This window comes from Sinohyriopsis cumingii, chromosome 4, assembly GCF_028554795.1.
Source record: "Sinohyriopsis cumingii isolate HCF-2022 chromosome 4, ASM2855479v2, whole genome shotgun sequence".
NCBI lineage: Eukaryota > Metazoa > Mollusca > Bivalvia > Unionida > Unionidae > Sinohyriopsis > Sinohyriopsis cumingii.
Genome location: NC_142964.1, coordinates 31,044,134 through 31,059,084, shown reverse-complemented (window position 1 = coordinate 31,059,084; position 14,951 = coordinate 31,044,134). Strand labels below are relative to the sequence as shown.

Here is a 14,951-nt window from a genome sequence, read left to right as displayed (position 1 = left end):
AGTTGAAATTAATTCATACTTTGAATCGGTATTACACGACGATCACCAATAATTAAAATTGCCATACAGGTTAAAGGATTTTAATTAGTCTGCCTGTAAACATCAACCGCTATATCATCTCGACCATGCACACATCACCAAACAAAATTACATCACAGTGTCGATGGTATAGGCTTCCGTGCCTAGCAGACACACCCACAAGTCGACATAGTCATTAATTCCCATCTGTGCTCTCATTCCGGATTCTATGACAGACATTAAGGTATATGGAAATACATACAGATGATTATAGATATTAATTCATATTGATAGCAATTATGTTATTATTGTCAAGCATTCTTCTGTAGAATCCAGTGTTAGCAGCTTCTTTTCTGCTCGGTTTATGCATGTTATCCTCTATAATTGTTTCCATATACCTTGATTTTGAAAAATAAGGCCATCGCAATGGAACACATGATGTATTTCATTCGAGCAAAGTGAGCTACTGGGTTTCTTGATTCATATTTATTGTATTGCATTGTGGTGCACGCAGAATTATCCCAAACATTTTTCATCGTGATTATTTTCAGTTCATCATTTGCAATGAGCAGTGATATGGGCAGTCCATTGTCTATTGTAGAATTTGAGCTGGCTAAAGCGATTGCCATATTATTCCTGTTCATCTAATATTTCTCCAGTTGTGTTAATACTTGGGCTGTATAGGTGGAAAAAAAAGACTGCCGCAAGTTTTGCATTCCCCAGATTTCATCAGCTTGTAGTTCTTGTATTTTGGTACATTCTCCTGGCATTTTACTCTTACGAGCAGAAGTCTCATAATCATGGCCGGTTACAGACGTCTTTAGTGTTGAAAATTTTCTACTGGCATCTTGTGTAGACCATTACTAGATCATGATGATATATAGAAAAATTAAATAAAATTATTAATTAATTAGATTTTTCTGGAATTTCTTTATATAACCATCATAGTTTTCACAAACGTCATATAGAAATGGTACAAAACAATTATACAGAGAAATCGCGCATTTGTCGGTCATGACAAAACCTTCATCCCAACTTAAATGACTGTCTCGTTCCGTGCTCTAAGTTAGCAACGCAAGCTGTAAAACATTGTTGCATCCCACCGCCTAATTCCATTGGAATCATCGTCGTCTTCGAAAAAAAAAGAAAAGAAACGGAAGCACATTTAATTTCAAAACCAGTTAGACCTTTCAACACCTACATAGACTTCGACCACATGTTTGAACAAATTGACGACTATATGAAAACAGGAACAGGATGGCTCTTGCTTAGTGTTTATTGTTTGTGTTCTGGATGTTTCAAAATATAATCCACTTCGAGGCAGACCTTGTCTGGATCTTCCTTCTTCCCGCTAGAATTAAAGCTAGCATAAATTGTTTGAACGTCAAACATAACAACAATACCAGTTTCATCTGGGGGGTATTTTATACGTTGTATTCAGCCTCCGAAACAGATCAAAATCGAGTTAGCAACTACAAGGCAAAATAATCTTATGAACATAAAAATGCACCCAATTGAAACAACAATTGGACCAAATGTATGCTTCTAGACCCTTGTACAGTCGTACGGTTCATACTCAGATGGACCGCACGGTTTCACCGCGTCCTTAGGTTGGCCCACACTTTTATCGGCCGCTCGCCCCTTCCCGGATCCACCACATGTACAGTCATACGTATACACACGTACAGACAGCATACAGCACCCTCTAATTAGCTACGTCTACGTCCGTGGCTCCACTACATGTACAGACATACGTATGGACAGCAAGCAGCCCTAAATACCCTAGAAACTCCAGACAGCTTTAAACAGCTTTAAATAGCTTCAGACAGCTTCAGACAGCTCTAGATAGCTCTAGTCAGCTCTAGTCATAGTCATGGTCACAGGCAGCTACAATAAAACCAAACTGATCATAACACTTTCTGTAAAATCTCTAGATATATGCTAATACATTAACCTCTACTAGTCACTTGTAATTCAAAGTTCAAATCTGCGTTGTAATAAATGCATTATTACACGATAATACATTACAAACCGAATAAGCTTCGCATATCAAATGAAATATAAATTTAACACTTACCCCTATGGCTGGAGAACAATGGAGAGCGTACACTCCTTGACATGATCCAAAACGAACAGTGTCGGTTTAGAAATTGATCATACTTAAATCCATAGGGGAGTGAGCAATAGTCAGGTAAAATACTCGTGCATATCATGTTTTTAATGTCCCTCGTCGCAAGTAATTTCCGGCGAGGTACATATTAATACAGTCACTTACCTGGAAAAACACTTATTCACCCTAGATAACGTTGTACGTATGTACAACGAAAAATAGTCAAATAATTCTAAGGCAAAACCAAGTTATTTTTGTTTTGCCTAACTCTGTGACAGGCATAACAAATCACATAACATTTGCTGACATTCATTTCTCGCATAGTTAAATGACCTGCCAAAGTTTGAGAGACTAAATAATATTTCGTAAAATATTTTCGGCTTCAATAACTGATACATTATTTACCCATTATTTCTTCTGTTGAAAGTGAGCGCGAAGCTAACCTAATATATGTGCATTATAACACAAATGACGTCATTACATCCGGAAGGCAGTCCAATATACAATCATAATGGTATAAAAATTAATTTCAGAAAGTGTCTCCATGGCTTTTCTCGCATAGATTTAGCTTGATCAACTTGGGAATAACCATGCCCGGCACATATACGTTCATGTCATTCCAAAATCATGAAAGAATGACAAGAGTGGCGCTATTGATATACGCGGATTTCGTGTCTCATCGTACCAATTGCAGATGATGCAGTTGTTCTTCCACGATACCATACAGAAAACGAGTCGTACAGTTACGCTTACAAGGCTGCCCGTGACAATAACGCGCTTAGCAAGTCTCTAAAATTATATTGCAGCTCTGACTGTGCCAAACATTTCATCCGAAGTTTCCTGTCTACGGCGTTCACAAAATAATGCCGGTCGGAATAATTTTAACTACAAGGACAGAAAAAGATTCGTCTGCTGAGTCAGTGACATTATACTGGACAATATCGCCACGCTGCTCATAACAAATATACCCTACGCTTAAAGAAACCAGAGTATGTCCCAGTCATGCTCTATAATTTGCATGGACATGACTTTCATATCATCCTGAATAAAATTGTGTTTTCGCCGAAGACATTACCTGCGTTAAATAAAGTATCGACAAATATCTATTGGTTTTGTTTGGCCGGCTGCATTTAATCGACAATCTTCAGTTTATGCCGCCCTCGTTGGATGACCTTATCACGAATGCAAGGACATACATATATGTTGCAGAAGAAATTCCTTGTGGCAAACTTGATCTGATAACTCGCAAACGAGTATATACCAATATGATTATATGACAAAGTGGAAAATTTTTGATGAGACTGCTTGCCGCTAAAAGAGGCTTTTTACAATTAGCGTAAAAACATGGATGTTGACGATGCTACTTATGAGAATGCCTATCACTTTTAGAATAAGTTCTGGATGCAAATTATTGGCAACTAGTATGATCTGTATCTGAATTTAGATGTGCTGCTATTAAATGACATCTTCAGATATTTTGCACGTCTGCCTGTCCTGTTACAGTTTGGATCCTGCTTGGTATTTCACCATCCTTAGGCAGTCTTGGGATGCTACGATCGTGTTGCAAACGTACGGCTAGAATTAATTTCTGGCATTGATATATTTCAGTTTTTCGAACGTGAAATCTGCAGTGGAATCTCAGTTATCACAAAGAAACATTCTGTAGCAAATAATCAATATCTTCCTCATTATTATGTTGCGCAACAGGTAAAGCACGTTATCTTTATCTATATAATCTTTATGGTTGTGCTATGTCGCATAAAATGTCCAATAGCAGTTTTGCGTGGTTCGACTCTGCAATGTTTATCAAACAGCTTGTCCAGAGTGATGAAAACGTTCGATATATCTTAGAAGATGATTTGTTTTATCCGGGTGAAATTCACGACGTGCATAATGATTATTCTTTGTCGCCAGAATGTCCGACTGTGGACAATTCTGTTTTTTGGCACATAAGAATACTTAAGAAAAACTTGACGTGAGAGATTTCAAGGTGCCAAAACTGATAGACAAGAAACTCTATGACAATCGCTATATTTAGTCATCAGACTGCAGCTAATCAGGATCCATTAAAATTTATACAAGGGGTATGGAAGAAGATTATGTAGACCTCAACACGCAGAAGTGAACTGCGGTAATAAATGATTTCGAGAAAGATCCTTTTCAAACTCATGAACTTTGGAAGGACTATGGGATAATAGTAGAAAGCAAATCAGCATAGAAGTTGTCAAGGATGTAGCGCATCGTTACAAATTAGTGGCCGACTATGATTTCGTCTCAAAGAAAGGATCATATGAGAGGTTGGTGGCAATATACAGGATGTAAACATGGTTAAAGTTAAAAAGGCCAGGCTGGTATAAGTATATCATATCATGAACAGAATAGGACGGGGTCAGTACGAACATAGATTTCTCTACAAAAAGATGTATGGACAAAACATCGCTACGATTTAGCATGTTATTTCTATGTTCGCTGTTCATGAGCTCTATTAAGTTGCCGATTTATGACTTTCACAACCATATGGTCAAAATTATAATAAAGCCACTTGTTGTTTGCATATACAGACTCATTGTTACGATATCTTCAATAATGATATTTACGATGACATGTTTACGATGAGTGATCAGATCAATTTTTCTTACTAAGCATGCGATAAGATATATACTGAGTCGAACAACAATAAAGTTCTGGGCAAGTTCAAGGACGAAACATTTTCTGTACTGATAATAGTGTATGTCTTTCTCAGGTTCAAGACGTATTCGTTTAGGCTTTGCAGATGATGAAGTTAGGAAACGAGCCAAAGGAGTGATTTTTGTCTACGCTGTCAGGTAGGAAAACATTTTGCAGAGATGAATAGTTCAAGATGAGACCAAGCTGCCATGTTCAGCGTTGGGTTGCGGCGAATAAAGTTGGTGTTTCATCATACGATGAAAAAATTTCTTGGCATAAGTGCGTTGGCTTACGGTAACTACAGTATGAAACCTCAATTAGATGTGCCCAATCTGCCAAAATATTTTTATGACAAGATACTTAACGTTCACTTGTTTTCTTGTTGAAAATTTATTTTGTGACTCAGTTCACTCATCCGCATCGTCCACTTGATCATCTTGACTTTCAGATGGATCAGACAGCTTGCTTAGTTCATCTACATAAAAATCTAATGAATTCAAAATTCCGGCATTCGCGTCTTGAGCGTACATTTCTTGTTCACGATAAAAAGTAGTTCTTAACACACGATACCATTTCAGCCACACTTGTCTTGTAGTATGGACAAATACTGCATGATTCTGCCAATGTAAAGCTACTAGAGAAAAAAAATGAGCATAAAATAATGATGCTGATGGAAAGAGGTAAATTACAAAAGAAAGATAGTTGAAAGCAAATACTTGTACTACTAAGCCTTTTAAATAACGCGCGAGTAAGAACGTATTTACAAAAAATAATTGTAATATATAGACCATTACACCCTCTCTATGATTGTTTTGATCGCACCTAAGAAACTTGTTATATTCTTCAATCATTATGAGGTCACCATGAATAATGTTATCTATTAGATGTTTTTCAGGTAGAACAATGATGTCATATTTATCAAATTTAGTCTAAACGTAAAATATCTTATGTCATGCAGATCTTATGTTCAAATTTTAATGTTGAGTTATCGAAACTATTGCTGCTAGGCGAGTCTGATGGAAACATTGCAGTGGGATTTAATTCAATGTCCATAGATAAGATGAGAAAAAACCAAATAACATCCATAGCACATATTGATAGGAAAAATAACTTCTGCTTTGAATAATAAATAAAATAAAAACGTAATTTGGTGTTGCAGCTCAAACGGCAGACCAAAATGTCCAGAAATTCAAGATCATTTCTTCACTTTTCCTCCAGATTATTGAAACCATCTTTGATATTCTTTATCAGCAGCAAGATTATATATATATATATATATATATATATATATATATATATATATATATATATATATATATATATATATATATATATATATATCAGAGTTTAAATCAGGACACATAGATAAGGTAAAATTACCAAGGTAACGGAAACCAAATTAGTAGGTATGATTATTAGATAGTACAGTGATGTGCGTTTTGCGATTTGGCCTTTTTTAACATAGCTTTAAACAATTTTCAGTGATATTGCTACAATGATTGCAGTGTGGCACTTTATAGCGATGTCTAGAACTGGGACATCATGTCGCATACATGTAGCATGATGTCCCACCCAGTCACATTATCCTGACACCAGGCCGACCAGTCCTAACACTAACCTCTTAATGCTGAGCACCTATCGCGGCAGCTGTTAGTACCATTTTAGAAGTCATTGGTATGACTTGGCTAGGGTTCGAGTGCGATACCTCCCGCATCCGTGGCGGATGATATAATTAATTAGGCCACCGAAGCGGTACTTGATAGTAAACATAAGATTGTATAATAAAAATATTATTTAAAAATAAATCACACTATTGATAGATGTAAGAGAATGGAGGACAAAGTGGAAAAAAATAGATTAATTATATTTAGCTAATTATGAATGTAAACGTGAGTATAAGCGAAACGTTTAAGGTAAGTCTAACAAAATTACACAAAATAAACAAAAACAAAGGAACGGACAGACTAATTTAAAATTCAAAACAGAAATAAAAAGCTAAACATTTGTAAGCTAATGAAAGAAGAATTTGAAACATTGGAAATAAAACGAGTACATTGAATTAGCCATGACCAACTAAAGGCCACATTATAACCAACACGATATTAACTTTACTGTTTACTACCTTTGCATTCTTAGGGTTGGGTTAAACGGGCGAGATATAATTAATTCTCTACATGTTCTTGAGGTAACGTTCATATATGTGTATGTAGGTAGCTATATCTATATCTCTATAATCATTACCATAACCTGAGACTTGTTAGGTATCTATTTCTAAACACTTGGAGGGAGGAGTGGAGATGGTTGTGGGATGTCCTCGAAGGATAACACAGTATCTCTCTCTCTCTCTCTCTCTCTCTCTCTCGTTTCATTATAAAGACTTCCATCATATTTCCAGAATGAATAGATCTTTACAGCCTTTTTTAAAACATGGTTTGTTTTTATAACCAGTTTGTGACCTTTGCTTATTAAAATATTATGTGATGAAGATTTTGTCCTTATTTTGCTTCAGCGTTTTACGAATTGCTAGAATATTGGATTTCATATTATGTGCTCTTTATTTCATTATTATAGGTGTCTTTCATACTTGTTCTTTATCATTTTATGGTGCATTTTTTGTTGGGGGTGGGGTGCATCCTTGAAGTCAGGCTTATTGAAATGGGGACTAGTGGTCTGTTATCTGACCTTAAAAGAGGCGGCAACGCTACCAGTGCAGCAGCTGATGTACACACAAATATAAATGCATGTTCCAAAGTATGTTTATGTATTGATCATGGAATCTAAATTTGGTTTAATAACAATTCCTCAGTTGAAAGAAGAACTAAAAAAGCGAAATGCGAGGAATTCGGGAAGAAAAAATGAGCTGCTTGAAAAGGTTGTATATCAAACTCCATCTTTGAGCACATGTTACACAATGTCATATACCATATAAGACATCAACCCTGATATTTATTTTTTAGGAGTCGACCCGAAAACATAAATATTAAGATTGATGTCTTACATTGGAAGACCAGATGTCATTATTTAAAGCAAAAATTGACATTTTTAAGAAACAGGTCTTATGTAAAGTTTTTTTTTTAACGATCCTAATGTCGTTCCATGGTCGAGTGCACTAACCGTTATACCACAGTTAAAGATACTGTACATGTTTCTCCACAAAGTGAAATATAAAGATTTAAAACATAATTTTACTCTTTGAACATGCGTATGTGTCTTGTTTACTTCGGCTGGAATTCAAAGTTATGTTAGCAAAATGTTTACATGCGAGTGAATTTATTTTCCCATCGCACTCCTTTTTATTTTTTATTTTTTATACTGATGTAGACGTTGCACTCACAATAAAAAGAATCGGTTTATTAATCACATATATTTACTAAGTTCTTCATTATTCAAACTTTTAATGTTCAAGCTAGACCTATCATTCTTTAATATGTACTCGTTTACTACTTATTATTATGTCATTTGATACTACCCGAGCAGACAATAACACATACTCGGCATAATTAAAGAATTTGTAACCTCACGATTCAATCTAGCAAGTGTTTGGGCAAATGTGAAAGCAACGGACAGAACAGATTTTACTGTTGTCTTTGGAAATTCATTACAGCTCTGCTGACTTGCAGTTTCAAAAGATTTTCCACATCTGGCTGTGTCACCAAATGGTTTTGTAAAACTCAGATTGTGGACACGGCTGAAGATTGGAGATATTTATGCTTTGCGTATGGGACATTATTAATGATCAAAATTGTGTCTGGAGTTTCAATAACTTTACCGCTATATATGCCATATTTACAATTTAATAGTAGAAGCACATTGTTCTCTGAGGGAATGTTATTTCTGGATGAAAACCATGACTATCTTTTTCAAATTAAAGGATGACTTCTCTGCAACGGTTCACATAAATGTGTTTTGTGTGTATAGCCAAAAACCTTCAAGTCAAGGACATCACGTAAATTGACATGTATAGGAATGAAACATTCATAACTGAAATGGTCAAATAGTTCAAATTGTATTTAGTCACATTTCAAATCGAAGCTTCCTGGCATATATGCTTATCAGTCATATATACAGTAACGATCATTATTGCATAGCCAGTATACTATGAACTCGAATAAAAGAACTAAAGATTAAATGTTTTAATCGTGTTTACTTCCAGCACATCCTTTATAAATTCATGATTGCAAGCAAACTTGGGCGCCCGATACATAGATCAAGGGAGGTTATATGACCCCCTCCCCGGAAATCATACTGCAAATATATATATATATATATATATATGAATTCCGACAAGTTTAATCGTGCAAATGAAGCTGAAAATATGTCACACGATTCTGTTCAAAACGCATAGCTAATATCTTTTGTTTCAGACTGCTTACTATAATAACTCTCCCGGCCGTGACTGACTTCCCCCCCTCCCGCAAAAGTCCTGCGGGCACCCATACAAGCAAATAATATAATATACACATGTATTGGATCAATAACACTCATGCATGTTTTGAAATAGTACCAGTTCTAAAACTGCACAAGATAAACCAAATGAAAATTATTTCTGATGGCAATTTCTATTCCGTACAAGTTACGGGATTTGTTAAAAATTTTAATGTTTTGGCTAGACCCATAATTTTTACAATATTTATCCGTTTACTATATTTTTTTTCGATCATTTAATATTACACAGGAACACAATAACACATACTCGGCATAATTAAAGAAACTTTAATCCCACACTCCAATATAGAGTTTTCTTTGTTTATCGATCGAAGGTAACTAATGAGGTAATTGTATTGATGGGCAGGTAGCGGTGGCACCACCTAGGTAGTAACGATAAATAGATGATACTTCCCTTTTTATTGTCCGGAAAAGGGAGAAGTAGAATGAAAGCTACAAAAATACTAATTTAGTGTTTTCAACTCAGCACTATCAAAGCCAAAAAATTGCAAACGAAAATAAACCAACAGCTACGTCAGTTATATTTAACCTTATTTGAAATTATAAGATTTTGTTTTCCATACAGCCAAAATCTATAGGATGAGCCTAGACAAAAAAATAGTTACGTTTTAAATGTAACTGGACTTTTATAATACATAAATAATAATAATGTTTTTATAATACATGCTAAAAGTAGTGGTAATATATTGCATAGTACACTAGTTTCTTTAGTCATATTTACAGGAATACACTGACGTTTGCCTCGTGATGTTAAATATCAGTAAACAATCAGCTTAAAACTCCTTTCCATGAAAGCTATCAAAGTCATGTGGCCGAGTGTTCTAAGGCGTTCGCCTTTACAGATCATTGATATCTCACCTCTGTCCGCAGGGGTTCGGCCAATTCGGGTAGATGAGAAAACTTGCTTAGAGTTTCCCGAGGGGTCGGTGGTTTTTCCCGGGGTTCTTCTAGGTTCATTCTGGGTATCTTTTTCATATAAAGCTCACTTGAGTACCTACCTAGTCTACTGTTTCATATACAAGTATTATCGGTGTTTATTATGCTTACTCTTTGCGTAGTACATCTGTGTTGATCTTCTCTGCTGTACAGTTTCCTGCTAATTCCCAAAATGGAACGATTTTTATGTAAGGCTCAGTGGCACCGTCATTGTCCCACCAGTGGATAACATTCTTAATCGCCTCTTTATCTGTAATATTCGTAAAGGTTATTTAGTTTTCCATATAATGTATCAAGTTTTATTTTGCACAAGTGATGACCGCAATAAATGAATGGTGGTATTTTCTATCCATCTGTGCAAGCTATTCTAAATTTCAGCTTTTAAATATATTTTGTCTTAGTTTGTATACAAATATTCATATTACATTTTCATAAGTGGACAGTCATACACGCCTTATGGTGGGGAATCGGGATACATTGCAGAATAAAATCTTTAAGTTAGTATGAAAATTTGTGCACCAGAATCAATCTTTCTCTGACGTCTGCATTTGATTTTTTTCCTTCAATTCTCAATGCAAATCTGTTTTACATCTCTATCGTTCATCTTTTATGTTTTGAACACGTGTTTATTATTATTATTATTATTATGAAGGATTAAATTTTTCAAACGAATTTTTTACCTATCCTATTTTTACTACCTAATTTTTAATTGGCACTATACAGCATGGATTATACTGGTGTGCCATTAAATCCTAAAGACATAGAGATGTAATGTATTTGTTGTATGTAAAGTCAATATATGTATTCTGATTCCAATAGCTGTATTCAATGTTGATATTCAGTTCTTCTAGAGCGTATTTTCCATCCTGTAATCTTTCTTATGTTTTTATCAACACTATTCCAGAATGCCTATGGAGAATTAGACAAGATTATGAAAAGCAGAATGTTTCTAGCTGAAATCATATATCTACACCCAAAGCTGTGCTAAGGACTGTCGTTTAGTAACTTTTTGATTTCTTTTTCTTTAAAACTCTGTATTCCGTTCATTGTCTTTTGAGGAGCCGTGAAATATGTCACTAAACAAATTACCTGTTGCATTCTGCCCAATGTATGTAGCCCAATGTTCGTATGGACCCCTGGAAAATCTAACGATGTCGCCAGGTTTCAGCTGACTCAGGACACCTACGTTACGCCTGATGGCTTTGCCGTCTGAAGTAGGGTTTGTAAAGATGCCTGAAAGATATATAGGATGTGTACCAATAAGCAGTTCTTGGCTTTTGTTTCTGATTACTGGTAACGGAGACAATTGGCACTATTTTGTATGAAGTTTTCAGCCTGCTTTCAGTTCGGACTATCTGCCTTCACTAGTAATTAATAAATACATTTCGACTGACCTTTGTCTGCGAACGGATAGTACAATCTTTCTTCTTTTGACCCATGGCATTAAATCATTCAGATCACTTTCTTTAGTAGTAATCTCAGTCAAAACATAACACTTGTGTATCCGTCGGTTATTAGCCTTTTTAACTTGCTGGCGCACGCGTGGAAGGCAGCCTCACTCCAAAGTAACAGTAACGGCACGACCTAACCGTATCTCTGTTCCAGGTATTAGTCAGTTCCTAGTGATATAGTCCTCTCTAGACGGTCTCCACGCGTTACTCTTGCCTTGGAGTAATGTCGCCTTTTACGCACGATTCAAAGGTCAGTCGAAATAAAATGATTAATTGCTAGCGAGCGGCCGATAGTCCGGATAGGGTGCTAACAACTTTATATCAAATAGTTATAAACATCGTTGGTCTCCGCTACCAGTAATTTCAGAAAAAAGCAAGCGGAGAACTACTTGTTGGGCAATATAGCAAGGTACCGTTGCATATATGAAAGAGCTTGTTTTCTTGGATCTAACATTGGTTGTGTGTGTGTGTGTGTGTGTGTGTGTGTGTGTGTGTGCGCATGATTATACGAAATAAATTAAACGTCGCCAATACAATAAGTGGGTTCTGTTTTGTTCCAAGCAGGAACTGAATCATCACGGAAAATGTCAGCACCTATTGATTGTATCAGCAGCAGGGGGGGCGAATCGGACAACTTTTTCGACAAAATTTGATTAAGGTTTTAAAACGACAAATAGAGCCTTCCTTCGAAATCTCACTTTTCGAACAAAAAAAAAATAAAGTCTCCGTTTGGCAAATGGAGACTTAGCGATTTTTGCTCGAAAACGCTATATTTCGCGACAACATCTCGTTGGTGTTTTCCCGTGGTAATCATCGGGCGTCCCGCGTCGATATCATCGCCCCCCCCCCCCCCGCTGCTAAGTGGTTACAATGATTTTACAAACAAAGTGATCACTAACTCCTCCTCTTGTAGATCAATTAGGTTATTTGACTGATCGGTAATTCTAAAATTAATTCTCGTTAAAAACCGATTATGGCATCGCATATAGACCGGATTAATCGGACTCTCAACGATTAAAAATCCCGGAGGGGCTGTTGGTGAAAATGAATAAAGGATATACCCCTGTTGAGCCTGATTTGATTGCTTGGTATCCACCTGGTAACTCCCTTCGATAACATCACACACTAGATTGATTGCTATCACCGATGCAATATTTACGTTGTATGGAGCAATATGCCTACCACCATCTCCGTTATCGTGTCTGAGGATAGTTGATGGGGCGAGAAAATCATTAAGAGATTTTCTTAGTTCTGGCGCGTTGTATCCTGGAAACTTGAAATCGGGTAAATTGGCTTCTGTGATATTATACTCGGTTAGGAATTTTTGTTTATTATCATCGCTGTTAGCGGATATTGTCCCGACGATTCGTTCATTGATATATTCCATGTCTGATATAAGTTGATTTAACACCTCAACGTGTTTTCGTGCTTTTGTTTCCCGTAGTTGTTCTAGTTGTGATTGGCAAATACGATTAATCTCGGCAAACGCACCAGTGATATCATTTAAACTAACTGTGACCGCGGCGGACAATTTAGGAGTTTCCTTATACGGAAAATACCATTGCATGGTATTCCTGTCTTGAAATATAAACCTACTGGGTAATAAGGTGCTTTTTATAATGGACAAATCAATTCGATACCGGGGGGTAATCTCATGATACGATTGCGCATTCGTGTGCAAGTCCGCGGGACTTTCATGAGGTGGATTCTTAGGCCATCTTAGTATGGTTCTTATTGAACTGTTATAAATATCAACCATATACCCCGGTGTGCTTATTTCAATCGTCGACGATAACGTCGGTTCATGAACCGTAATAGCGATTTTTGATTCTTTTCCTGTGATCGATTTTATCCTGCGTTGAAATTCTTTATTGATTTGTTCTATTTGGTATGACCCAGTTGGTATTGTAACCTCCTTCCAGTCTGGGGTCCCATCGGGTTTATTTGTCCATGCAAAAACCAGCGAGTTATTAGGTTGTTGTCCGTTAAATGCATCCGCTCGGATATTAGGCCAACTGTGATATATTCGCAATTTTGCCAGCGCTATTTCCTTCACTGGAACCGGTGATGGGAAGTTCACACTGAATTCGGGTTTTGTTGATGTTATCGATATCATACTTGTTTGTACCGGAGTGGTGTTCTCCGCGATCCGTTGAAGCAACTGAAACCCTTCGGGGGTCAGCGACATTATTATTATTCGTTGTTTTTAGTGTTTAATATTAATAACCAGAGCCCATTGAAGTGGTTCCGGCTTCCAGTTGAAAATCCTCGATTTTTGACATCGCGGAGCTATACAACTGGACCATCGTGGAGAATTCAACATCGGATATGAACAAATTATCAATCGACAACGAGATCAACCCGGATAATTTCGAGTACGCGTCGGATACTATTTGATGTTTTACTGTATACTCGTTGAGTTTTTTCTGAAAACACGATGATATCTTTTTAGTGATTGCGTTGGCGACTCCAGCAATTGTTGTCATCGCGGAGATGGCGATTGGAACAGCGATCGGGGCTATCGTGGTCACCGTGGATAAAATAACACCGGTACCGGCTACTATACCTGACACCGAGTACACGACCGCGTCGATGGCGGTTATTTTTCGGCGGTATTTTTTTATTTTTGCGCGGTATTGTTCGGAAAGCGTTTTCAAGTTCGCGGAGAATTCTTTTGCGGTATCGAATCGATATTGATGTGACGTCGGTGATACCTCCGATTCAATTACCCTGGTGGTCATTTTTATTTTAAAAGAGCTAGTGTTTTTAATTACTTAGATCCGCTACAAATTCCACATACCATGTAATGTTTGCCCTGGTTAAATTTCTATCAACAGCATAAATTGTAAACGGTTCAGTTGCGTCCTTGTCTATAATTGTTGATATTGTATTGTTAAACCCGGATGAACTCGACGATAATATATTAAACTGCATCATTGAAACCAGTGTCAATCGATAAATGCCCTTAACAGTTGCGGTAGTATTTACTGTATTCTGTGTAGGAGTCCAAGTGAATGATCCATGCCGAATCGTGTATACTGTGTTGATGGTGTTCTCATGAGGGACTTTTATTTTTGTCATTTCCGGTATTCTGTCTTTGATATCTGCAACATCAAGTTTGATTGTTCCTATTTCCTGTGTATGCACGTCTATATTCCCCTTAATCGCTGCAACATTAGTTTTGATTGTTTCTATTTCCCGTGTATTCTCGGTTATACTTTTTTTGTTCGCTGCAACATCAAGTTTTATTGTTCCTATTTCATATGTATGCACGTCTATACCTTTTTTGTTCGCTGCAACATCAGTTTTGATTATTCCTATTC

At 36.6% G+C, this 14,951-nt stretch overlaps 1 protein-coding gene across 2 annotated transcripts in view; it reads right to left on the bottom strand.

The window, feature by feature from the left end:
• LOC149800880 (uncharacterized) overlaps nt 1-14,951 on the bottom strand; it is a 142,861-nt gene that overhangs the window by 85,373 nt on the left and 42,537 nt on the right. For both annotated transcript variants that reach the window (XM_089954907.1, XM_089954906.1), the window contains exons 7-8: nt 11,267-11,410; nt 10,289-10,427 (exon numbers count right to left, since the gene is read on the bottom strand). In XM_089954907.1, the coding sequence (XP_089811033.1) occupies nt 10,289-10,427; nt 11,267-11,410 (283 nt within the window). The remainder of the gene's footprint in view (nt 1-10,288; nt 10,428-11,266; nt 11,411-14,951) is intronic.